This window comes from Podarcis tiliguerta (genome assembly GCF_965153285.1).
Source record: "Podarcis tiliguerta genome assembly, chromosome: 10".
Classification (NCBI taxonomy): Eukaryota; Metazoa; Chordata; class Lepidosauria; order Squamata; family Lacertidae; genus Podarcis; species Podarcis tiliguerta.
Window position 1 is genome coordinate 3,978,452 of NC_139543.1, and position 27,062 is coordinate 4,005,513.

Genomic DNA, 27,062 nt, shown 5'->3' on the forward strand with positions numbered 1-27,062 from the left:
CATTCTACCTTTCAACAAAAGTTTTTCTCTAAGCAACCTCAAATTCAGGAAAATCAGGCAGTCTCCTGGACCTTTTCTGGTCTTTGATTTGTTCACTCTTATTCTAAATATTTTCTCAGTGTCCAGTATCAGGTCCTGTTCTCGTACTTCTAACCAGTCTGCCAAGGCTTTTGTTATTTTAGTAGCAATTTATTCATCTTGGTTCTCCGCCTGCGGAGAACCATTTCTCTCTCTTTCACCTCCAGGACAGCCATGGCACCCCAGGTGTCCTCCTGTATTTTCCTCAATTCTTCGATTTCTCCTTTATTTTTTTCTTGGTATCTTTTCATCTTTTTTTGGTCTACTTGATTTTTTAAAATAATTTCATCTTGTTTTTGCATCTTCACTTTTACCTCCTGGACTGTTGTGTCTAAATCTTTATATTTGGTTGTCAATTGATTTACTTGATTAGAGAGTTCCATTATTAGACTGGAGTTTTTTTCAATCTTAGTCCCCATATTTTCCATCTTTCCATCTAGTATTCTGATATTTCCATCCAGTGTTGTTATTTTTTCAACTATATTTTTTTCCCATTCTTTCCATCGCCGCTATAAGTTCTTTCAGGTCCACATTGCTCTCACTTTCTATAACTGAAACTCTTGTTTGGTGGTTCAAGAATGTCGCAAAACCACTTGTTGGTTGGGCTTTCTTTGATCCCATTGGGTTCTCGTCCCATCTGCTCTTCCTTTTATGTTGTTTCTTAAAGTTTTGTAACTTTTAGGGAATTTCCCTAAAGTAAAGAATTGAGAGTCCATTCCCTTCTGGGTTATTTGGTGTTTCCCACCCCAGTTTCTAGGGTGGCGCTGAAGGAAGGAAGGTGGTGCTGAAGGAAAAGGTGGGAGAAGCTCCTGTTTCTGTGTTATTTATTCTCTTTATATTTTTAAAAATATTTAATTTATTCCTGTAGTTATATTTTTGTCTTCCCGGTGGTGCTATTCTTCAAATTATTTATTTTCCTTTTCTGATACTGGCCACAAGAGGTCTCTATATTCCCTCTTGATTCTTTCCTTCCTCAAAACTTCTCTTCATTTACAATTCTAGTCCTCTCTTTGGTGTCTTTTCCTGTTCACACCCTTTCACTTCCGCAAATGGTGGCTCCTTCACGCCAACTCCTCTGGAATTTCCCCAAATACAGTTACGTTTATTTGCTTCACAATTACGTGTTTTGTGTTTAATTGTGGCGGTTTTAGATTCCCTGCTCTCCCCTTAGGGTGCCAACTGTTTTCTTTTGTCTAGTCTTTACTTTTCCATCTTTTTATCTCTGTCTCTATCTTGTCGCAATTTCTTTGATCCTTTGGCGGGTTGTTTTTATTCCTAACGCACTCTTTGCGATATATTTTAACATGGATTGTCTGTGCTGTGTTGCGGTCCCCTCTTAACTTCAGACCAAACTGTGTATTTAAAAAGCTTTGTATCTTGTCTTCTTCCTTGCTACCCACTTTCGCTACTGGGGAGTTTTTAAAAATTCTGAGCTTTTCTACAGCTTTTCTGAGCTTTCTTTTCAGGAGAAGAAAGTCTTATTTTTCATAGAATCATAGAATCATAGAGTTGGAAGAGACCACAAGGGCCATCGAGTCCAACCCCCTGCCAAGCAGGAAACACCATCAGAGCACTCCTGACATATGGTTGTCAAGCCTCTGCTTAAAGACCTCCAAAGAAGGAGACTCCACCACACTCCTTGGCAGCAAATTCCACTGTCGGACAGCTCTTACTGTCAGGAAGTTCTTCCTAATGTTTAGGTGGAATCTTCTTTCTTGTAGTTTGGATCCATTGCTCTGTGTCCGCTTCTCTGGAGCAGCAGAAAACAACCTTTCTCCCTCCTCTATGTGACATCCTTTTATATATTTGAACATGGCTATCATATCACCCCTTAACCTCCTCTTCTCCAGGCTAAACATGCCCAGCTCCCTTAGCCGATCCTCATAAGGCATTGTTTCCAGGCCTTTGACCATTTTGGTTGCCCTCCTCTGGACACGTTCCAGTTTGTCAGTGTCCTTCTTGAACTGTGGTGCCCAGAACTGGACACAGTCTCTCTCTTATAGGAGAGTTCAGCGCTGCCTCCTCAGGTTTTGGGGGCGTTTGCGCCGTGGAGTGGGTTAGCCCGCTTGCACAGAGGTCCTCCCTGCATCTTAATGCTTTGTTTTCTCGCTGTGGGAGACCCCTTTTTGCGCCGGCGTGGGCTCTGCCCTCAGGATCCCCCAACCCTGAGGTTTGGGTGACATACGCCTCACCCCCCATTTCTCTCTCTGACACCGGGTCTGCCTCGAGATACCAGGAGCGCAGATCCCCACCCGACTTCAGGTGTGCTGTTCTGGAAGTCGACTTTTACCTTCTCCTGGCATCACGTCTCCTCTCCCAACTGGGCCAGCAAAATGATTGGCCATTGTATCGCAGATGAAAAATCAATTAATCATATAATTTCTACCATAGATGCATTGTGTCCTATACTAAAGTTTTTCATTTGGGAAAATAATTAGCAAGTGGGAAATGGCGAAAGAGTTTTAGTATAATTATCTTATAAATAAAACAGAATAAAGGCATAAAATAAGCTAAGAAGTTATAGTTTAATAGATTTATTTCTTTATTGTTAGATGAATTTTCTTTAATGATAGTGAAATTTACAGGAAGGCATAATAAATATCATATATTTATGGCTATACAGAGAACACCAACCCAAAGAAAATTAGTAATTTACAGGCCACTGTGCTCTATAAAACTAGAAACTAGATTATGATACAACCAAAGTAAAACACAACAGTTCCATATTTATTTTATGTTTTATTATGTCTGCCTTAATTGTCTTCTATTCAAACAGCAGTAAAGGTTATAGAACTGCCAACCTTTCTATCAGCAAGCCCAAGAGGCTCAGTGGTTTAGACCACAGTGCCACCTGCTCACCAGGCCGGGTATCACATCTCATTATAGTGAAGCAGTGTTCCAGAAGAAACACATGTAAACCTGTATCTTGCACACTTGTTCACTGAAGCACAACTTTGTTGTTGTTTAGTCGTTTAGTCATGTCCGACTCTTCGTGACCCCATGGACCAGAGCACGCCAGGCACCCCTGTCTTCCGCTGCCTCCCGCAGTTTGGTCAAACTCATGCTGGTAGCTTCGAGAACACTGTCCCACCATCTCGTCCTCTGTCTTCCCCTTCTCCTTGTGCCCTCAATCTTTCCCAACATCAGGGTCTTTTCCAGGGAGTCTTCTCTTCTCATGAGGTGGCCAAAGTATTGGAGCCTCAGCTTCACGATCTGTCCTTCCAGTGAAAACTCAGGGCTGATTTCCTTCAGAATGGATAGGTTTGATCTTCTTGGAGTTCTCAGTCCACATACTGCTTAAGCCTGCCTTGTAGAATTTTAAACATAACCTTGCCAGCTATGTTATTAGCTATTTTATAACACACACACACACACACACACACACACACACACAAATATATATATTTATATTTTATAACTATGTTATTAGCTATTTATAAATGCTGATACAGTCTTGCTTGCTTGGAGAATTAGCATGAATCATCAAATGTGAATATACCTGCTGATAAAATGTCTCTTTACACAAAATAGTGGACAATAAGTAAAATGGGTTTGTGGCTGAAAATGCCAACACAGAAATATGATCTAGCGATCTAGATACTTGATCCCCAAACCCATGCTGCCTGAACTGTAGGCTTATATGCAGACAGTTTCTGGTACAGATATTGCAATACATGAAATGCAGAGAGTCTGCTATTTTATGCTAGGGAGCCAGCAGAGCTGCAGTGGGTTCGTTGATGCAACAGGGGAGAAAGGTCAAATGCACATGATGGATTTGGTAATGGGAGACTTAGAGGAGCACAAGATTTGGAAAACGAGAAATGTGAGGAAGAAGAGAGACACTAATAATTTCCTGTTTATAGGAAAGGAAACTAAAGAGCAGCAGTTTCCTGAGTTCCACCATGACCTGCAGTGGCATGGCCACAGTTCCAGGCAATGGCTCAACTGGATGGGTCCTCTGCAGGTTACTGCTTTCTGAAGGGGTAGCTGACAAGCTCACATGAGGGCAGGGTGCCTGATCAGCTGGCCCTCAAGCCAAAGTCTAACTCCCACCCTGGGTTCCTTAGAACCCTTTAAATAAAGGCCCCGAACAGAAAGCACTTTCATTTTTGGGTAGTGCTGGCTTGTGCTTCCTGAAAAGGTTCTGTCTAACCTAAAGAATTGTTATTATTATTTTCAGCATCTCCATGGGTAGACAAAAGTCAAGCTCCAAACAAGATAGATCTGTATGATGTCCGTAGAAGACCATGGTAAGCATCACTGTGGTGGTGGTGATATTCATTTATATCCTGCCTTTTCCCCTGATGGAGCTCAATGTGGTTTCCAACTAAAATAGAAACAGCTAAAAGCATATTTAAAAAACAAGCATTAAAAACAAAGTTATGATCCTGATGATGTGCATTGCACTGGTAGGTCGGAAATATGTATTTGTGTATGTGTGTTTGTGTTTGTGTGTATATCGCTTAGTAAGGTATGCATGCCAATATATGGTCTGTGATTTGAATCTCCAAATGTGCTCCTAAAGCCAATTGAACAATACAGCTCCATTTTCCCAGTCTTCCTTCCTCTCACCAGCATGCAATGACCATTCCTTCCATCATATTCCAGTATGGCTGCACACTGTTCTGATTCAGGGTAAAACTTATTCCTAGCCCTGTCAACTGGAGGCTAATAGAAATCTGAAACATAGCTCTAAGATTGCTGTAGTGACAGCATGCAAAGAGGGTGGGTGGGAGTGGGGCTGTGAAGGTATTGACTGGGTCCAAGAAAGGCCCGCCCCTACGTAGACTATGGCTAGTCCGGAGAGGAAAAGAATTTCCCACCATCTTGCTCTTGCCAAGCACAGCTGTCCCTCAGCAACTTCCAAATTGGTGACCAGAGGAGGGGGTGTCCTATATATCACCATAGCTGGTGTTGGTGGCTGCTGGGCACATGGTATTCTTCCATCCTATCTTGACCCCTAGTGCAGGTGGGAAAAGGACCCCCACGAAAATGGGCATAGCAGCTTAGACTAATATTTAGTCCAGATATCACCAAATCACTCCAGAAGTGGTTTACAGTTAAACAAAGATCTTTCCCTTCTGTCTAGACTAACTCTATCAGTCACCTAGCTACTTCTAGATTGTTTGCATTTTTACAGTATACTATTGAACTACCAAACGGTGGGAATGTGTTGGGGGGGTGGCACTAGGGGAACATGCCAATTCCCAGGACTTTCGTCCACCCACCTACCTTCCTTCCTTCCTTCCTTCCTTCCTTCCTTCCTTCCTTCCTTCCTATTGTCTCTTTCCTTTAGATATCAGTAAACTAAGCTGTTGTCCAGTCCTATGGCCTGTGTAGTAATATGCCCCCCCCCATTGTTGCTAATGCAAAAAGAAGAGGAAGAACTAACATACCAAGAGCATCCATATTAGGGCAAGTTGTCATGACCCAGTGCAGCAAGCTTTACTTTTTCAGTGGTATGGAAAGTACCAAGAGTAGTAAACGCCAGTCCCACAATCCTCTCAGACCACTTTGCCTTATCTTCTTAGACCTGAATTGCAGAGGGAGATTGGTGTGATGTCACAACTTTCCCCCATAAGTATAGAAATTGGGGTTCCTCTGTCTCGCTCCTATGGGAAGCAGCTCTCTTGCAGGTATAATGTTCCAGGCCTTTCTTATTTCCCCCCTGCACTCAGCTTACTGCCCTCTCTTTCAGATGATATTTATTCCGCCCACATATGCATACTGATTTTTGGATAGGCAGATTAAGAGAGAAGTGGGATATTAATATAGAAAATTAGTTACTCATACATAAAGTAGCAAGGTGGGGTTTTTTTTAGTTTTTCTGCTTGAGAAAACACAATAGTTTTAATTAGAATTCATAAAACTCTTGGCAAACTAGTCTGTCCTGTGTAAGCAGTATTTATACTGAGTGGCACATGCAATAAGTGTGCTACATATGTGTTTGTGTTTGTTTGTAAAAGAGAGCAGAATTTGACTCAAACTAAATTCAGATTAGGAGATCCTCATAGATCTTCTGTGCCTTCCATTTTATTAATCAGCAGACACATGAAGTTACTCTGAAGACTGGAAAAACTGGTGCTCTGGGAAAAGGAGTTTTTAACTTTCCCCTTTCCAAACATTCTTTTGGCTGCTCTGTAAGGACTTGAAGGGGAAAGCAATTTGCCAGCACACCTGGAAGGAAGAAATACCACCTCCCCTCTTCTTCCAAGGGAGGAAGGGTGTTGCAAATTTGTCCCCCCCCCCCCAAAAAAAAAAATATGGCGGGAACTGCATTAGTTAGGAGAATCAGGAGGAAAGAGTTAAGAAACGATTTCCTGAGTGCCTCTTTCACAATATTTAAAGCAACCCTGTTGAGCTGCTAATTAGTAAACAAACCAAAACATCAAAGCCTCATCACAAATCTTCTACATCAGCTTGCACCTTAACATTTGTATATGTGTGGGTCAGTGAAGGCAGTTTATCTTATTTAAGTTGAGCTGTTGGACTAAGTCACCTAGTAAACTTGACATAAGCATCTCTTTATCAAATGCTTTCTGTCTTTTTTTGTTGCAAAAAATTGAAAAAAATTGTGTACCTAAGAACCTTCAGATCTTCTTGCTTTCTGACCTGTGGTTTACCACGAAGGAAGAATGCTAAAGGAAAAAGAAATGTTTGCATGTGTTTCCTGCTGGGATACACTACAAAGGTTCTTTGATTCAGCAATATCTGGTTTTCAGCACCAGAACTTACACAGATCAAACATCAGCATGGTATTTTTTTAAAAAAACTTCCAGTCTTTCTTATGTATAAATATATGTCTTTTTGTTTCAGGTATATCCAAGGAGCTGCATCTCCCAAAGACATGCTCATTCTAGTCGATGCGTAAGTACCTAAAATTTAGGTGCACACACAGGAAGATAGGAAAACGTTTGGCTTTTTAACAACAAAAGAGAGGCCAAAAGAACTAGTCCAGAAAAATGTTTTTAAATGAAAATCTATTTTACTTTTATTTTTACCAACACATAGACACAAAAAAGGTTGATACGGCTATCTGTGTCAGCAGAAACTAGTTAAATTGGGGGTGACCCACATCTTAAATGCAGCTGCATGTATTTTTCCTGCACATTTTAAAAAGCTGGTAACAGCATTTAAAGCTGTCAGTGAGAAGCTAGGAACAGTGCTTTTCCACTCAGAAATGTCCCCCTACCTGCTTTTTACCTGCAAAAGGCTAGGAGTACCCATATCTATTTTCCAGTGGGGCAAGGGGAAATTTTTAGTGGACAAAAATAGGATTGTGAAGCTTGACACACAGAGAGAAATTTGCAGCCGTGGAAGTTGCTTTAAAAAATAAAAATAAACAAGGTACACCCAGCTGTATAACATGTATTTTGGTCCTATGTTGCAGGCATATGTTTTCATATGTGATGAAATATGTGAGAAATGATGGGGACCAAAGCAGAGGATTTGTTGGTGAATTAATGAGCACAGCTGGGAATCCTTAGGGAAGAGACTTCTTTGTGGCTTGGAATTATATTCCAAATCTCTCGATCCAGTTCAGCGTTGCTGGCTTGTCATCTGCTTTCCAAGCCCCTTAAGTATTGCTCCTGCATTATTTATCCTCCACTCATAGGCAGACAGCATTTTCCTGTCTATGTGTTTTAAAGACATTTTGAATGAGAAGGGAAGCAAGTAAAGGGCAAATAAGTGAACATTTCAGGTAAAATGTTGTTATCAGTATTATTAAAGAAGTTGTTTTTTATTGAGGAAGCAGAAATGTTTATTTGCCTTTTCATGTGTTTCTACCAGATGTTTTAATCCTGCTGTCCTAATGAAAACAATACTGTATGATGTCAGGATAAATTTAGAGTTGCCGTCTCTCACAGAGCATCTCTCATTGAGCTTCAAAGGTTTTTTGTTTGACTCAGAGGTTAGATCTCTGCATTTTAAAGTCGGGGGGGGGGGGGGGGCTGCGTTTGATGGAAGTAGCACTCTGCTCTCTGCAGGACCTTCTTTGTTAAGGCTGGTGCACAGGGGGTTGTGTAGAACGAAGGGTTTATATCTACACAGCTTTGTGGTGGTCATCAAAAGCTATTTTCAGGTGCCCTTTGTCTCAGTGGTACATATTGCAATTAGTGCTTTTAAAAGGTAGGTAAATATGTCCATGTAGTGGGGGGGGGGGTTGCCATTCATTTCAGTGATGGAAGTGTCTTTGAAATTGAAGTGAATGACGCCGCATCTGCCCCACCACTGCCATTGCACTTTAGACTCTGAGTGGAAATATTTAAGATTACCAGGAGTGCCGTTTTGCATTTCATTAAGAGCGGTTTAAAAGACTACTCTTGGGTGTATTTTAGATTGAATTGCAAAGCAAGCAGGCAAACAAAAAACAGTGTGTGAGAGTATTTTTTTAAAATGGTTTTTCTATATCCCATAATAACTTACTATAGCAAGATTTTCCTTCTGTGCAGCTTTGCCACACATGGCTAGTACATAGGTCAATCTAACTGTTCCTAACAGCAGTTAACTCAGTGTGTAAAAACAAGAGCCCTGAATGATCAGATGGAAAAGCAGTCCAGTTTGACAACTTGAAGCTCACAATAAGTCTCCTCCATTGTTTGTTTTACACATCCACTGTTACTCACAGATGCACTGACTCTGAACCTTCAGGTGTCATTACACCAAGGGTGGGGTTCCTCTAGTTCAGGCCCACCCAACTCCCAAGAGACTGTGATCTACTCACAGTAGAAAAACACTGGCCGTGATCTACCCATGGAGGGGGGAGGGCAATGAAAACTCATGCACTGTGGATCCCCTCACACATCAAATGTTATCCCCCATGACAGTCAGGCTTCAGAAAAACCTCCTATTAAGTTCTTATTGTGGCAGGCGAGAGAGGGTATAATGAGAGACTAGTTGTCTCTTGTGCGTGTGTGTGAGAGAGAATGAGAATGAATAAGTGTGACTGTGCAATGTGTGTTGCATGTGTTGTGAGAGAGTGTGCTGGCTCCATGCACTATCACTTTCATCCACAGCCACCTTAGCCGCTACTTTTCTGCGCTGTGATGTAGCCCCTGGGGAACTGGCTACAAAGGAGTTCCGTCCTCAGGCTGAAAAAGTTCCCCAATGTGACTAACATTCATCAATAGACTTCTGCATTAATTTGTCCACTCTGCTTTTGAAACTGTCCAATTCCATCTTGAGGCTATCACTGGCAATGTGTGGCAGCAAATTCCACGCCTTGATTGTGAAGATACTTCTAATAAATCTCCACATATGAGGTCTGAAACATGGATGGCTCTTTGCCCTCTCTGAATGGGAATCATTGATATGTTGCTGCAAGCCACTTCTGAGTAGTGGTAAAAGTAATTTACTAAAGTTTAATGAGAGTCTGCTAGCTAGTGTTACTAGCTAGTGCAGTAATTAATGGTGCTGCTGCCTTAAGGTATAAGGTATAAAAAAGCAATATGCACTAATCCTTAGGGTAGCAAAACAATATGTGAGTTGTCTTATGAAACCTAAGTTTCTATCTGTATATTGACCTTTCTTTCTTTCTTTCTTTCTTTCTTTCTTTCTTTCTTTCTTTCTTTCTTTCTTTCTACTATTCTGTAGGAGTGGCAGTGTCAGTGGATTAACACTGAGGTTGATCCGAACATCCGTCATTGAGATGTTGGAAACCTTGTCCGATGATGATTTTGTGAATGTTGTTTCAGTGAGTATCTCTCTCCTTCTCTTAAGCCAGAAACAGTGCCCTGGAGAGCTACTTTCAAAGCTGTTCAGAGCTTAATCTGAATATTAAAATTAAGAGTTCTTGTTATATCAATACAATACAATGCTGTTGTTACAGATCTGCTGGAGGGGTCTAGAGCCCCGTTGAGATGCTTTTTGTGTCATCACTTTCAATTATGGAGGCCTGAGGATGTGGACAAGGCTCTTGGAAGGGTGCAGCCAACCTTTCGTCTTTGTTGCTATGAATATCTTGTGGTAGGGGTGGGTCAGATATGTGACAATTTATTACTTGTGGCAGGGGATGGTGCCTGCTTCTTTGAATGAGGTGGTGGTATATTCACTCATTAAGAAGCCTTTCTTAGAGCTGGAGGTTTGTGGTAAGTACCACCCACTCATGAGTATCTCCTTTCTGAGCAAGGTGCTTGAGAGGGCGATAGCTCAGCAAGCCCAATAGCATGTGGATTACTTAGACGCTTTTCAGTCTGGTTTTTGTTTTAGCACTGAGATAGCCTTGCATATCCAGATAGATGACTTCTGTTGGGAGAGGGACAGAGGAGCCTGATGATTCTCCTAAATCTCTTGATGGCTTTTGACATCACTGTCAGGGCTGGAGTCAGAAGCAGAGTTTGAACTCTTTATTAAAGGAACAGCATACAACTCATCAACACTGCCCATTAAGTCTTGCCCCTTTGGAGCAGTTGCCAGGACTGGCGGTCCCCACCCTCAACCCCCTCTCAGGCTCCTCCTCTGCCAGATGTTTCCCAAGCAGTCTCAAACTGTGTCTGGGCATCTCTAATCTCTGTTCTGCTCTACACATCGCTCTGTGTGTCCTTGGACACAAGTGGGGAGGGGAGCTTATCACAGGAGGAGAGGCAAGCTCCCTGTTTTCTTCTGCGGCCTCCTGACCCTCCTCTTCTGTTTCAGCCTTTGTATTGGAACTGCTCTGTGTCACAGGTTTTCCCTGTTCACAACTCCTCCCACTCTTCTGCTTCTGACCTCTCTTCGGTGTCCCACCACCAATCCCCCGGGCTCTGAGCCTTCCTCCTTTGTGGTTTCCCTTAGAGGTTTCCCAGCTAGTGCCTCCCATCCCTCCTCGTTGTCCAGGCAATCTCTGACATCATTGACCATGACATGATATCCTGCTGGATCACCTCTGTTGTATTAAGAACTGAAGGAATAGTGATACTGTGGTTCTGCTGCTATCTGTGGGATTAATTCCAGAAAGTAGCATTTGCAGACTTCTTCTTGATCCCATGGCATTTGTGCTATGTAGTCCTACAGACTTCCATTTTTGTTCCTCATTATCTTTATGAAACTTCTAAGGAGGTATGGAGCAACGTGTCAACAGTTGTTGTTGTTGTTGTTGCCAGTTACCTGTCATTGGTAGAGCTCTGTCACTAGATAAATGGCTTCAGTGGCATCAAGTGCTTTTAATCACCTCCTAGTTAGGAATGAACTTGCTACAAATTGTCCCATTTTCTGATAATTGCCTGTTTAGATTATTGCAACGCACTTCATGTCAGGATGTCCTTGGAAATGGCCTGGAAGCTAAAATTAATCTAGAACACAACTGCCAGAATGTTGACTGGGGTAGCTAGTGGGGACCATATAACACTGATGCAGCAATATCTCCATTGACTGCCTATTAAGGTACTAGTGTTGAGCTATAAAGCCTAAATGACTCAAGTCCACGGAACAAATCAGCCTGCCTGGGTTCCTTTGCATTGTCCCGCCTACAAGGGAAATACCTGGGGGGGGGGAGTATGCTAATAATGGAATGCAATTCATCTGGCAATATGTCTAGTGTCAATGCTTTTGGCAAAGACTTGTTTGTTTGCCCATGCATTTATGGGATGTTAACTGCTGCTGCAATTAGAAGCCAAGGGAGGCTCCATGGGTGTTTTAAAGTCTGAAGTTTAGCGTTGTGTTTTATTTGCTCTTAATTGCTTTGGATTGTTAATTGTTTTTAACTATGTTGTAAACCTTCTTGGGATCGTTTGATAAATGGTGGGCTAAAAATATATTTCAGAAATATAGATGAGACATCTGTAGAAATGTTGAGGGAAGGCAAAATACATCCATCAAATGTGGCACATACCTGATTAATGGAGATCAAATCCAGATGTTCTTTTCTGGATTGTGTGGATTGTATAAAATTTATTGCCAGAGGCAACCAGAGGCAAGACCTATCTACCCTTCACACTCTGTGAAGTACATTGTTTTTAAAGCAAATTATGGCAGCAAGATTCATTTCCAGGGTACTTTGAGGTGTCTCTTGAGTGCTTTTCATACAGAAGAATGACTGGCAAGGGCTGTCCAGTTTGGTGAATCTCCCGAGCTTTTGATGCTAATGATGATTAATATAACTATAGAACTAGTAATGAGAATGGTGCTTTAAGAGTAACATTAAAAAGACAGGTTTGTGCCTTGAAGAGCAGTGCTAGAATTATTTTTAGATGTTTCTTTGCTTGTTTATTTGCTACCCTGGGCTGCTTTGGGAGGAAGGGTGGGATATAAAATCAATAAAGAAATACATAATGCCCCAAAGCATATATTAGAGGAAAGTGTACATAAAAATGCATGCGTTGATAAAACTAACATGCAAAAGGCATTACAGTCATACCTCATGTTACGCTTGCTTCATGTTACGTTCTTTCAGGTTACGTCCCGCGGCGACCTGGAAGTACCGGAAAGGGTTACTTCCGGGTTTTGCCACTCGCTCATGCACAGAAGTGCAAAATGACATCACATGCATGTGCAGAAGCAGCGAATCACAACCCATGTGTGCGCAGATGCGCTGCTGCAGGTTGCGCTCTTCTCATGTTGCGAACGGGCCTCCAGAATGGATCCCGTTCACAACCAGAGGTACCATTGTATATTAAGGCAAATTGTTCATAAAAATGTGTATATTCAAAACTGCACATAAAAATATGTCTATTAGGAAACGTTTGCACCTAAGTGCTGATTAATTTTCATGAGATTTTTTTTTTAAAGAATGCTGTGGAAATGTGAACAACTGAATTTAAGAAAGAATAAATTATGATAGAAACCGGAATTAATGGCTTCAGTTTTTGCTGTTTGTAAACATTTATAGCTCTGTTTCTGCTTTGAATGGTTTTCTTCATGAACATTGCCTTTGAATACTTCAAGGCAACCTACCTGGGTCCTTTCTCGGGATCTTTTCTCCCTTGTCCTAGTGGAGTTTTAAGACTCTTAGAATACATTTTATGTGACTCCATGGAGTGAAAATGTGACATGCTGTACATGAACATGTGTTTTTGTCATTGACTTTGAGGCAGATGCTTCTTCCAATAAATACATAGCTATGGGATTCAGCGATACTTTTGTCTCAAAGAATGAAACCAAGAGAGAATAGAAACTGACAGAGAGGTGCCCAACCACCCATGGCAGCTTTTATGGTGGTTTTACACATGTGCCTCTAAATAGGATGCTATCGCCTCATAAACAGCTTGGGAACATTGTATGCTGACAATTTAATTTACATAATACGTAGCTTTAAACTTGCATAGCTCCATAAATATTATATGATATTTGATTGGAGTAGTCATGGGTGACTAGATTTCAGTGGAAATCTCCCCTCTCTGCGCTCTTTCCGCAGCAAGACATGGAAATGCAGAACTTGACTGTGCCAGGAGGCCCACTTCAGGCCATTGCGACTAAAATAGAATAGCTTTGGCTGAGTCATTTTGGTTGCAGGGTAGTTTTTATTTTTATTTTGCTGCTTTGACTGGGGAAAATTCAACATAATCCAATGCAAGAGCAGGCAAACGTCTTCAGCCTTCAGTTATTATATTTACTTCATATATATAATTTACTGGCAAAAGCCTTCCAGACCACTTCCCCACTCTCCCCCCCAACTGATTAATTGCTATAACCAAATGTAATATTAATAAAACAGCATTAATGAAAGTAAGTTTCATTGCTTTGGGCACAGAAATGTATGCAACAGCGCAAACAAGACCATCAGCTGAACTTAAAATTGGCACAGCAGAAGCAGTTCTGTTGAATATCCAGCTGACAAACTATAAAAGGCTGAATTTAGGAAGCTCTCTTCAGACGGAAGCTCCAGAAACAGAGCACAACCCTGACCGCTGGTCCTGTTAGCAAGGGATGATGGGAGTTGTAGTCCCATAACATCTGGAGGGCCGAGTTTGCCTATGCCTGTGCTAAGAAGACCAGAGACAGATTTAGCCTCCACCAGTTCGATCACACAGGGCCTTGGGAGACGCCACAGGGGCATCACAACTGTGATTTAGCATGGAGTGGAAGAAGCAGTGGGGCATGCCAAATTTTGGCATCATACAGGGCACCACTGAAATTTGAGACCCCGGGGTCCACCACTTAGAATCTCTGCCCACTGTCAATATATCCCTGTTGCCGACTAGGAAGGTTTTCTGACAAGCCTGAGAGCTAAAGGAGGAAGCTGATCAGAAAACGCGATAAAGCTTGAGATAGGAACAGAACCTTTTATGTCTGGTGGGTGTGGTGGAAAATTGACAGCTGGCATTTCAGAAGAGCGTGGCTTTTGAACATGGTAGGCGGAGCAAATGGCAAGCAGAAAATGATCTTCCCTACTGATCCCACCCAGCTTCAGAAATTTCACCAGGCATTTGCCCACACACGTTCAGATCTACTTTTGCAACCGTAAGGAATAGAATCAGAAACCAGAATACAAAATGCCCATTCCTTGCGCTGCTTGTGAATGGCACACCTTGTCTTTAAATTGACATTTTCCCCCTGGTACAGTGCCCAGGAAGACTGATCTCAACTGCCAGGTATTGTGTTGTTTCTGAGGTGCCTATGCTGTTCACAGCCAACATGCTTGCCTGCTTTGTGCTCTATAGGCTTAAAACGGGGCACTCCAGTATTGGGTCCCAGATGCCTCTCACTCTGTACTGCTGTTTCAGCTTTGCCAGATGCAGGCAGATCACTTTTGGCTGTGTGGCAGCACCTCTACTACAGATGGCCACGGGGTGGTATCATTCCAACTTGGCAGGGGCCAGGCGTCGTTAGGGGCCAGTAGGGTTCCCACCTATGAGGTTGCAGATGTTGTCCTGACTAGAGACGCCAACCTCTGAAAAAAGATTGTGAGGGCCTGACGTTATGTCCTCATGTCATACACGTGACATTGTTAGGAGATGGGGTCTGAGCCCAATGTGGCAGCGTGGCTCCAGTGGCTGGCATCCCCTGTCCTCCCCCTCCTGTGCAAGGGAAAGACAGGGGAAGCTGCCCCCGGCCAGTGGCAGCAGCAGCAGCAGGAACTGCCAACCACTGAGCTACACTGAGAGCCAGTGTGGTGTAGTGGCTAAGAGTGGTAGACTCATAATCTGGTGAACCGGTTTGATTCCCCTCTCCTCCACATGCAGCTGCTGGGTGACCTTGGGCCAGTCACACTTCTCTGAAGTCTCTCAGCCTCTCGCAGATTGATTGTTGTGGGGGTGGAAGGGAAAGGAGAATGTTAGCCGCTTTGAGACTCCTTTGGGTAGTGATAAAGCGGGATATCAAATCCAAACTCCTCCTCTTCCTCTCCTTCTTCTTCTTCTTCTTCTTCTTCTTCTTCTTCTTCTTCTTCGGCTTCAGTACTGGTCTCCTCTTCCTCCTGCTGCTGCACCACCAGCGAGGGGCTGCTTCCCCTGTGCCTCATGCCCCATGCGGAGGAGGAGAAGCCGCTGGCCCCCAAAGCTTTGCTGTTTCCTCCTCTGCCCTCTGAACTTTGGGGGGGGGCTGCCCCCTAAAAAAAGCAATGGGGTCCAAAGTGCCTTGGTCCCTAGGAGTTGGTGCCTATGGCCCTCAGTGACTTATTGTTTTGTCACAGAGTTCATTCTGTCTATCCCTGTTGTCCTGCTGAACTAGCCTCAAAACACCAGCCCCAACACTTAATATGTGGAAACCCAATTTGCACACACACACACACACACACACACACACACACACACACCTGCTAATGAAAAGGGTGTCACAAGTAGCAGCCTTCCAAAGAGGGAATTTGACATTTGTACTTGCATTGAGTCCCAGAATGTACGAGATCCTGGTCATAATGCAAACTGTTAATCTAAATAATAAAATGCACCAGAAATGAGATATGAAGTCTACTTATATTCCATCCTCTTAACAAATATAACCTTGATGATCGTGCCGGTACCTGACTGACTGGGATTTTCACCTATCCTTCATTTCATAAGTGATGGCGATTTAATCAGCCATGCCAGGTTTAGTCAAAATTCCCAGGAAATGGGGCTGGGGTTGCGGTGGGAGTCGTAGGTGCTTTAATCACTTTAGTCATATATTTTTTTGTAGAGTCCTTGCAATTTATTTCCAGGGAGGAAAGGGCTGCAGGAGGTATTTAAGCCATGTAAAGGCTGTCAGGGATTAATATGTTCTAATTTCCCATGGAATTTGCATTTCTGCTATCTGAAGTGGTGTGCTTTGTTACCGAAAGGGAGCCTGCTGTTTAAAAGAGCTTAAATGTGTGCGCAATACAGCTGTTTCCCCACTAATCCAGTTATATGCTTTGATAGCTGTAAGTGGTAGATGATAGGGGTTGCAATTCAATCCCAGCATGCTATGATTTAGAGACTTGGTTTCTCATGTTGACAGAGAGAGTATAATTTGTTTATGATTGTGGGTAGGCTGTGGTTTCCAGAGAAATGAACTTCACGTTTAAGTCTGCAAGGCACATGGGAGATGTTGGTGGAGATGGGGGAGTCAGCACCATAGAAATAGCACTGTTGACAAATTAAAGGTCTTAAGCTCATGGTCTGTTTAAGATGCGAAGTCGCCTTTGCAGTTTGGGATCCTGAAATAAAGATACATTGCTCTGGAGAAGTGGAAACTTGTGTGATTTAGGGATTGCTGTGAGTGGCGTCAGGTGTTAACTTGGCAAGGGAGAAGGCAAAGGAGGCACAAGTTCTGATTTTGTGGCACTTTTGTGTAACTTTAAAAATTGAGCTTGCATGAGGAAGATGTGCAGTTTCTGGAGAATCAGTTTTCTGAAGAATCAGTTTGGATATCTCCTCCTGCAGGCACCTCTTCAGACATTGCACCGAGCATGTAGGATAGGGGTCAGCAACCTTTCTCAGCCATGGGCCAGTTCACCGTCCCTCAGACCATGTGGGGGGCTGGACTATATTTGGGGGGGGGGGGAATGAATTCCTATGCCCCACAAATAACCCAGAGATGCATTTTAAATAAAAGGACACATCTACTCATGTAAAAACATGCTGATTCCCGGACTGTCTGTGGATTGAGAAGGCTATTGGGCCGCATCTGGCCCCTGGGCCTTAGGTTGCCTACCCTGATGTAGGAAGTGTAAGTTGCTCACTCTTCCTATTTCCCCACCACAAATAATTGCCCAAAGTCACTATCAGCTGTGCCTGCTTTTCTCTGTATATAAAAATGCTTTGGGAAGGTAGTGCTGATTGGCTGATTGTGCATAGAGTGATACTATTCCAATCTGACAAGTTCCAAAGGAAAAGTAAAGACGTGTGTGTGTCTCTGTGTGTGTCTAATATCCCATTCGGGATTCTATGGGTTCTATGCAGCTTATTTTTAGAGATTTATAATCTCACATTGATGGGATTCTGGTCACAATTTTCAGCCACCGAGGTGGGAATAGATGTCATGGCTTGAGATTGCTTTCTCCAGGGAGTGTGTCCTGGGAGATCTGTCCTTCTTCTATCAGAGGTAAGGAACAAGAGCACTGTGGTTGTAGCCCTTGTCTCCTAGCTTCACCGACCCACCTACCTGGGCAAGGCTCGTCCTTCAATCCTCTGGGTTGATCTAGAGTTGAGCTAAAATGTTTCAGAAGGTTTTTTCTGAGGTCACTTTGCAGAACGTTCTTCAAAATATCCTCCGCCATTTTTCACTTGGCTGGATCCAGCACAGTGCTTTTTCGTGATGGTTCAATGATTTGGATTGCCTGTTGGAGTCTGAATTGCAGTGGGCAAACTTTCCCCTTCTGTTCTCCAAAGGGACTGACAAATAGTAGCACTATCTGGCTGCTTCAGTCCATACAGGCTTTTAGAAATACTGGTGGTATTCTGCCTTAGCTCCTTTTAAGAATTAACCCTTAAATCCTATTACTGAACACACAGCACAGACAAAGGAAAATGCCAAAGCTGGATTTAGTTACAAGGGAAAGCCGCTTGGAATTAAGATCTATTTCACCACTGCTCATTTATTATGTATGGATACATCTGGGTCACCGAGCTGCTTTAGCCGCGGCGGTAAGAGCAAGACAGCAACAACCCTTGGTAGATTGAAAAGTCGGCTGCAGCAAAATCTGATTAGGCTGGCAACACGCTGGCAATATAATTTCAAATTTCTTTCTTCCCAGAGATGTAGCAATATGCTCCTTTTGAATTAGTTTAAAGAGACAGGATTTCCTCCCGTTTCGATGACATCTGCTGGAAGGCATTTACACACCAAAGCACAATTTGCCTCCCTTATTCAGCTATTCTAGATGGCCTCTTAAACCCTAGATTTTCTGCACCATGAAGGCTTTAGAACGGGATTGTTATACTGTACTGGTGTCCAGTTCTCCTGATGCTGTAGGAACATTACAAGCAAATATTTTGCATACAGAGATGCTCAAGGATTTTTTATTTTTTTTACTGCTTATTTCAAAATGAATCAAATTGATCCTCACACCCCACAGTGATGCTTAAACCAAAGCATAACAGTCCCTCAAAAAATGCACAAAATGCCTAAAACTGTGCAAATTTTGAAATACATTTTAAAATATACTAAAATTAATTTTAAAATCATAAAATGCAGCAAAATGTGTACTGCACATTTATTAGTGCGGTATTTTGTTTGACTTTTAAAAAATGACAGCCTTTTCCAGCTGGATAAAAATATATCTGTCTTTTCTAGTTGCATTTAAACCTTTATTTTCATACTGTTCTTACCTGTGGCTTCCTGTTTCCTGTGTGCCAGGGGATGGACGCCTCTCCCAACACTGCGGAGACAGACAAACAAAAAATGATGGGGGAATGGCATTTTCTGCATTCTCTTTGATTGGAAAAGGAACCTGCCTCTCACCGGGAGTTTGCCTGGTGGTCTGACACTCGCTTCCCCATGGAATGCAAGGGCAGGCAAAGGCACTGGGTGCATGGAGCACTCCGGCTGCCGCAACCCCCGATCCTGTTCCTGGAAGCACAGGTTACCCTGATAATTGGGGGTTTTTTTAATATAAAAATTGGAGTAAAGTACAGGCGCGTGCTAGAAGTGATGAGATAAGAAACTGCAAAAACGAACCCAGCTACAAGGATTTAAAAGGTTTGGATTGAGAGTGGATTTCATTTGGTGGAAGAAACGATGGGGGAGGGGGAGCCCACGGTTTGCTCATATCATAGTTTTTCTCTGCATTTATGATACTGCATCCCTCCCTGGAATGCAAGTTTTTTAAAAAAAACACAACACTGTACAAGTGAAGAGGGAAGAAATTGGGATATAAATATAGAATTTACAAAACTGGAACTGTGTGTGAGAGAGAAAGGAACTGAGAGGGAAGGGAGGGTAGGAATGCTACGCTTTGAAAATATGGAGCAAACTTCTCCTTAACCTCCATTATCCACAAAGTAATATGTTTGAGATAACGACAATTGTCCATAAGTCAGCAGCAGGGAGGGAAAGCTGTGGGAATAGAAGTTTTTGGATTAACTATTTGCAGTCTGGATTCAGACCATTGTTCCTAGGCTGGAATAATGGTGAAGACAGCTTGTTTATTGGAAGCCAAATCATGGGACAAAGTGCTGCAGTGACTTTTGGAAACTGAGATAACTGCTTCTCCCAAGGCATGATGGGACCCATCAACAGTTGTAGGAATGAAGGATATAGCACAGTGGTTCCCAACCTTTTTTGGCCATGCCCCACATAAGCATCTCTAAAATCCTGACCCCCCCCCCATGGCATATAATTCTTATTATTCAAAAAGTGAACTATTCATGTGGAGAAAGCCATTAACTTGATCTAACTCATTCTTGAATTGCCCCCCTTAAAAATCAAACTGCGCCCCTCCCCCGTGGGGTGTGTGCCCCACATTGGGAACCACGGATATAACATATGTACGAGAAAACACCATGGGGAAAAACTGTCACATGCAGGAAAGAAATATTATAAATCACCTAATATACCAACACAAATGAAATCAAAAGATTGTAGCTATTATATAAGGGATTATTATATCCAAATGGAATGGAATGGAAAAATGTAGAAGACTGAAGTCATCAAATCTAGCACATGGGGAGTCCAGTTTGATTAAATTCTATAATTTGACATTGGAATAACTAGCATTAATAATTGTATTAATCGGATAAATTTGGTATTGTTAAGCCTATCATTAGAGGCTGCTATTGGAACAACATACTTAACAAAAAATAAAAAAAAATCACTATTGGGAGATTGAGAGATGGAAAGGGTTTCGTTTTGTGCACCCCCACTACATTGTAGACACGAGACATTTGTTTGTTGAATCTCCTTTATGGTTATGCATATTGCTCACTACATGGTCTGATTCACGTGGGCAAAAGATTACCAGGAATGTCATGTGTGGGACCAAACACAACAGTCCAGGTAATATAAATGTGGCAAAGTCATAAAATGGAAACTTTGAGGCCTTGCCTCCTAATCTCAGATATTGTTCTGTCTAGTATCTTTGCCATCTACACATGATCAAATGCACTGTTGTATTATTATTCCTTCCCCTATTACTGATGATCTCAAGATTCAAAATACACCCTAAGTAAAAAGGAAATAAAAATGTTCCCTTATAGCAGTGCTTTGGGATAGCATACTTATTTTACTATATTGCCACCTAGTGTCTGAAGCTAGAAAAGCAAAGATTCTGCGTGTATCATAGGGCTAATAGGCAAATACTAATTTATTAATTGAATTTTATCGTGTTTTCCCTAATGAAAGTTGTGTAGCACTAGAGCATTAAGGCCTCCTCTCTCCCAAATTGCCTTGATATATGTGAATCACTCAGTTTAAAGAGGATCTCCATATGAGAAGGAACAAAATCAATAACAGCATCTCATTTGTTACTTCAATAACATCTTATCTAGGTAAAGGTAAAGGGACCCCTGACTGTTAGGTCCAGTTGCGGATGACTCTGGGGTTGCGGCGCTCATCTCGCTTTATTGGCCGAGTGAGCTGGTGTACAGTTTCCGGGTCATGTGGCCAGCATGACTGAGCCGCTTCTGGCGAACCAGAGCAGCACACAGAAACACCGTTTACCTTCCCGCTGGAGCAGTACCTATTTATCTACTTGCACTTTGATGTGCTTTCGAATTGCTAGGTTGGCAGGAGCTAGGACCGAACAACGGGAGCTCACCCCGTCGTGGGGATTCGAACTGCCGACCTTCTGATCGGCAAGCCCAAGAGGCTCAGTGGTTTAGACCACAGCGCTACCCGCGTCCCTATCATCTCATATACATAGAGATTACTGGCTGGATCACTACTGTAGCTGGCCGGTTTCTAGTCTGAATGCGTTATTAGTTTTATTAGAAAACTATGTTTATTGGCAGACAGTTCTTGTAAGGCTGTGTGGTATTACGCTTTGTGTGGGTATAGGGGTTAGATAGCTTCAAAGCAAGCTGCATTATTTGATGGTGAGAAAAGTTGCTTATTTTTTTAAAAAAAGGATGTTGAATGACTCAGTACATAGTAACGGATGTAATGAATAGAGTACTGGCCATGAATCAAGGAGGTATGTTTTTGTTTTCTCACTTGGAGATTTTGGGTGGCTTTGGGCAAATCTGAATCTCTCTCCCTATCAGTATCACAGGATTTCCTCAATCCATGTATGTCATATTTTGCTCTATGGAAGAAAGTTGTAGTATATAAGTTTTAACACATCTCTTTGTATGTACTTCTGAATGAGTAAGGATGGGGATGGATGGTGAAGGCAGAGGTGGTGATGATTAACCTTCACCATAAGGGCAGGCTGCAACATTTTATTATTCCAGATATAATAAAATACAGGACCTAGCAGTGTGTTGTGATAGATTATGAATATGTGGCTGGTGAGTTTATTTCTAACCAGGCTGAAAGGTTCTGTATGTTTTACTTGGACCCACAAAGACACCAGAGCATTCTCCCCTGTGCAGTCATAATCCCATGGAGGAAGAGGATGGAGCCGCACCCAGTGATTCCTCCATGACTGTCATGGCCACACCACCCACACATTGGGGAGCTGCTCCACACAGGGCTCTAAATCATGGGAGAGGGGGTCACCCACAATGTGTAGAACAAGCACCTTTCTCCTCATTGTGGGGTGGAAGACCATCAAGGCTGTGACTGGGGAGCAGAGTCGAGGGGTGCAGCTGCCACTCTCTTTCACCATATGGTTGTGGGTCGCATGGAACACACCTGAAGGGGGCTTCCAGCTACTCAACATACACCATACACCACCAGGTTCAGACCAGCTCTTCTACCCTTCTACCATGCCCCCAGTAGTCCTTTCTCTTATCATCAGTGGTGATTGGTGTCCATTGGGACTAGGAGGGTAGAAAGTGGGGAGGCCAATGACACTCTGAGCTGGAGTCAATGAGAGGCAGAGTCAACCAATTCTACAAGGGCAAAACTGAAAATAAGGCCATGGGAATGGAAAGGCAGTGCCGCCTCCTGGACTGATTGTCAGAAGGCAAGCTGGTAGAGGGCAGATTGAGCTTGGTGGCGCAGTGCCTCTTGAACCCTAATGGACCAGCCTCCCTAATGTCTTCCCAATTCTGTGCATTGCTGGTGGCTCCTTGCTGGAGTGAAAGCACAGCTGTGGAGTCAAACCAATGTTTTCATTGCTTAACTGGCACCACATCGAGCTCCCTGTTGCCTTGCCCCTCCCCTGCCCCTTCTCAGGGACAGGTAGGGATTTGTGGCATTGGGGATCTCTGCCTGTGCCACCCTGCCAGCACACAGAGCGATAAAGCAATACAACAAGAGGATGAGGATGATGAATTTATTAAATTTCTATACCACCCTTCATCCGAGGATCACAGGTAGTTTACAATATAAAACCCCCAAATACATAACATAGGTAAAGGTAAAGGTACCCCTGCCCGTACGGGCCAGTCTTGCCAGACTCTAGGGTTGTGCGCCCATCTCACTCAAGAGGCCGGGGGCCAGCGCTGTCCGAAGACACTTCCAGGTCACGTGGCCAGCATGACATCGCTGCTCTGGCGAGCCAGAGCCGCACACGGAAACACCGTTTACCTTCCCGCTAGTAAGCAGTCCCTATTTATCTACTTGCACCCGAGAGTGCTTTGGAACTGCTAGGTTGGCAGGCGCTGGGACTGGGGATTCGAACCACCGACCTTTCGATCGGCAAGCCCTAGGCGCTGAGGCTTTAACCCACAGCGCCACCCACGTCCCTATTAAATACATAACATAGTAACAAACAAAAACCATGCTCCCTCCCAATTAACAGGCCATAGACCACTTAATTAGCCAAAGGTCTGGGAGAAGAGGAGTGTTTTTGCCTGGCGCCTAAAGATGTGTAGCCAGGGCTCCAGGCAAGCCTCCCAGGGGAGACAATTCCACAGATGATAATGCTATATACCAACAGCAGTGAAGAAAAAGCACAGATTTTGGACAAATACAAAGAGAAAAAAGTAAGTTTCACTTACTGAAGTTCCTAAGTATTTTATGTCCTTTAAAGTTCCTTTTATGGGCATGAACTAGGAATGGGGGGTGAATTTGCTCAGTTGATGTAGAGTTCAAGTGAAGCTGACTCCAAACTCTGAAATGTTTGTGTGGATGTCATATTGTTGGCACGGCTTGGGCAGCAAATTATTTTAGTTGTGATATTATTGCTACTAGAGGGAGGACTGGACAGTTTGCAGGGCAGGCCAGAGGCTTTTACACTTTGAAGTACTCCTGTGAGCTAAGTTGTGTGTGTGTGTGTGTGTTGCAGTTCACATTAATTAAATATAACCCTGAATTATGTTTCCTCCCTACAGCCATGGTTGTCAATCATTTCCTGACCTTCGGGACCTTGGAAATATCCACTATGTCACTCGTCCTTGGGGGATAATGTTAACCTGATTGTTTTATCTATTAGAAAACCAGGCTTGTTTTGTCATCTTCACCAGGAATGTCAATCAGCATATTCCAGACTGCTGGGTGATGCTTGGATTTAGTTATAACGCAGCGAAACCTGTTCTACATTGGTTGAATTATGGTTGATTTATTGACACTTGAATCCAAAGAACTGTGCAACAAGTTCACTGAGCCTAAGGAGGACTTAATGTTTTCAGACAATAACACACTCTCCCCCATTGTCAAGAGCAGGTCAGGAATAACTCACAAGGTGTCAGTGAAGTTAACTCTTTATTCAAAGAACAAAACAGCTCAAGCCTCATGAGCACAGCAACTCTAGATCTTGCCCCAATAAGGCAGCTGTGAGGACTGAAGGTCCCTGCCTTCCCACAGTTCCCTAAGCCTCCTCCTTCCCCATGTCCTTCCCAAGGAATCTGAGACTTCATCAACTTATCTATCTTTGCTCTACCTTGTTCATACCTCTCCTGGTTCTGGGAGACTAGAGAGGAGGGGAGTTGGTCACAGCAGGAGGGAGAGATCCCCTGCCTTCTTCAGCAGCCTGACTCATCTCTGCCTCTTTGCCCCCTCCCCCCTCTTCTGCTTCTGATTCCGGACTGTTCTCTTTCACAGTGTCTTCCTGCTCACTAAACCCTGTTACCTCTTCGGCTTCTGACACCTCTTCCTAGTCTGCTCTCTCTTCTCCCTCTGGCCACTCGTCATTGTCCCACCACCAGTCCCCAGACTCTGAGCCTTCTTTCCCTGGGGGTTCCTCCCAGCCAGTCCATGACACCCATGCAAACGGCTTCTGAAGCTGGGCCATTTTAGTTGCAGTTTGCGATGTGGCATATTTTGGTAAGTTATGTTACATGTTACAGCGCTATGTATACATGATCTCAAGAAGTCATTTGGAAAGCTGCCAACTTTGATTCAAGAATTCAGAAGTAGTTTGGGACGTAGTAGATTTTGGTCAGCTCAAAGAGGGGTGGCGTGTAGTCCAAAATCCCATTGGGCTAATGTACTTATATGAACGTAAGCAGATTTTTGAATCCTTCCAAAGGCCACAGTTGATGGAGACAGATAACTCTGTGTGTTTGTGTGGGACTTTTCTCATCACCATGCCCATTCTGAATGCATCTGGAAGTTACAGCCCTACACTATACCCTTTATATGCGCTTTATTGAGCAGCTTTTCCTTTGCTCTTTTTCCTTTTTTTAGTTCAATGAAAATGCTCAGAATGTCAGTTGCTTCAACCACCTTGTACAAGCTAACGTGAGAAATAAGAAGAAGCTGAAAGAAGCCGTCAATAAAATCTCAGCAAAAGGGATCACCGATTATAAAAAAGGCTTTAGTTACGCCTTTGAACAGCTGCTAAATGTAAGTGTGAGCAATCTGCTCCCTTCATATGGTTCATATGAAGTTCATACGGTTGTACTATGCTGACAGAATGCATTGCTATTCCTGAACAAGCGTTTCCCCCCTTTTCCCCTTGATGGTATTTTGCTAACAGATGTATCCTAGCAGAGGAGTCCCTCTGTTTCCAGTCCATAGTTTCCTTAGGTAATCTGGTGTCTTTTTCTGATGCAAACGAGAAGTGTGAATGATAAAAAACAAATGTTATTAAGCCAAAAAATAAATGTACCTCTGAGACTTGACTGAGCCATAGTTTTCTGATCTGCATATGTGGATGTGTAAGAACAAACATCCCTCTTTCGCACTTGCACATTTGCCATGCAATATATCACTGTATTTCATGTGTATCCATAGCAAACTCACAACACTTTAAATTGTTGTGTAAAGTGTGAAGTTATCTACAGTGGCTCCCCATTTTTCTGTGTTGTAGGGAGGTTCTTTCTGTTTGTGCTTCTCTTTCAATAAGTACAAGACAACGTAAATAGACTTAACCGGGGGTGGGGTGGGGGTGGGGTGAAGAATGAGAATCCTAGTAAGAAAAATTACATTTAAATGAAGGTAATTTGCCTACCTTCCCCAACCGCTATCTCTCCTTCCCACTTTTCTATCAGTGTGTGGGCTGATGTGATGTTGCTGACTATAATGACATTTCTGCAGCTGCAGTGATTGGAGGAAGGATAAGAAAAAAGCAGCCTGATCTATTTAGAGAAGCCATTCACTGCCCTTTTAAGCTGCTGCCCTTCCATTAGATGAGACTTCATCATTGTGAGAGGCCCATGAATGTCGAGAACCTGGGCGGGGGTGAGGCGGGCTCATTTTCTGTTCTTAGCGTTTTGTAACTTTCCTGAGCACAATTTGGAGAGTTAGGAAATAATGAAGATGAAGAGGCAGGAGAATTAAGTTCAAAAGTGATGATGGATTAGCCCCAAGTTGTATTTGTTGTTAACAGTAAGTGCAGCTGCTTCAAAGCAATAAAAGAGCAGAAGGAGCTTATGTAAGCAGGAACCAAGGGAGCAAGAACAGCTTGCGCCAGTAGGGATGTCCATGCATGGGCCTTGTCCCACAAAATGTTCTGTAGGAATATGCATGAATAGTTTTGCAGGGACGTTAGTGTGAATTAAGATAGTATGTGAACGATAAACATGTGTAGCTGTTCATTAAAAAGTGGGGAGGAAACATGCAGGAAAACAACTGTGGTCAGTTTCAAGGCTCACTAATAGGCTCACTGTATGGTCTGGAAAAATGAAAGCGAGTGCCCATGATGATACAATAAGTGTTACCAACCTTAACAAGAGCAAGACAAATGGTGGCGTCCACATATATGTTTATGATTTAAGCAAAGCAATGCAGCCCTTTCCATTGCCTCTGATAACCAAATTGTTTTAAATAATCCTAAATGCCTGCATTAAACATAAATGCAAAACACTGCAGCTGGCAGTTATTTTTAGTCATCCTAATGTGTTAAAAGAGTTATTTTCTTCTCATCTAGGAGAAAATTGCTTTCAAAATATATAGCAGAGTTAAAATAAGTATTTTTAATAAAGCCATTAAAAGGGTGAGTTTAAAAGGAATAAGGTTGTTTGTGAGTCATTTTGCTACCCACTGTTCCTCCACACATCGACAAAGAAACCCTTCTTTGGAATAATAAACTTTTGATTTGGCAGTTCAATTTAATTTTTGCAGTGATAACTGGAGGACGATGTTCCCTCCTAGTCACTTTGTAAGCCTGTTGTAATTTTAAATAAGATAATTTTATAAAGTATCAAGTGCTTCAGCAGAATTTTCTTCTTTAGGATCAATAGCAA

The 27,062-nt window shown here is 42.8% G+C and overlaps 1 protein-coding gene across 7 annotated transcripts in view; it reads left to right on the top strand.

Annotated features, from left to right (window-relative positions):
• Nucleotides 1-27,062, top strand: part of CACNA2D1 (calcium voltage-gated channel auxiliary subunit alpha2delta 1) — a 369,956-nt gene that overhangs the window by 253,945 nt on the left and 88,949 nt on the right. For all 7 annotated transcript variants that reach the window (XR_014502078.1, XR_014502079.1, XM_083399436.1 and 4 more), the window contains exons 8-11: nt 4,259-4,328; nt 6,895-6,945; nt 9,673-9,772; nt 25,063-25,221. Coding sequence is in view for 5 of the 7 variants with exons in the window: in XM_083399436.1 (XP_083255562.1) it covers nt 4,259-4,328; nt 6,895-6,945; nt 9,673-9,772; nt 25,063-25,221 (380 nt within the window). In the remaining 2 variants the exon portion in view is untranslated. The remainder of the gene's footprint in view (nt 1-4,258; nt 4,329-6,894; nt 6,946-9,672; nt 9,773-25,062; nt 25,222-27,062) is intronic.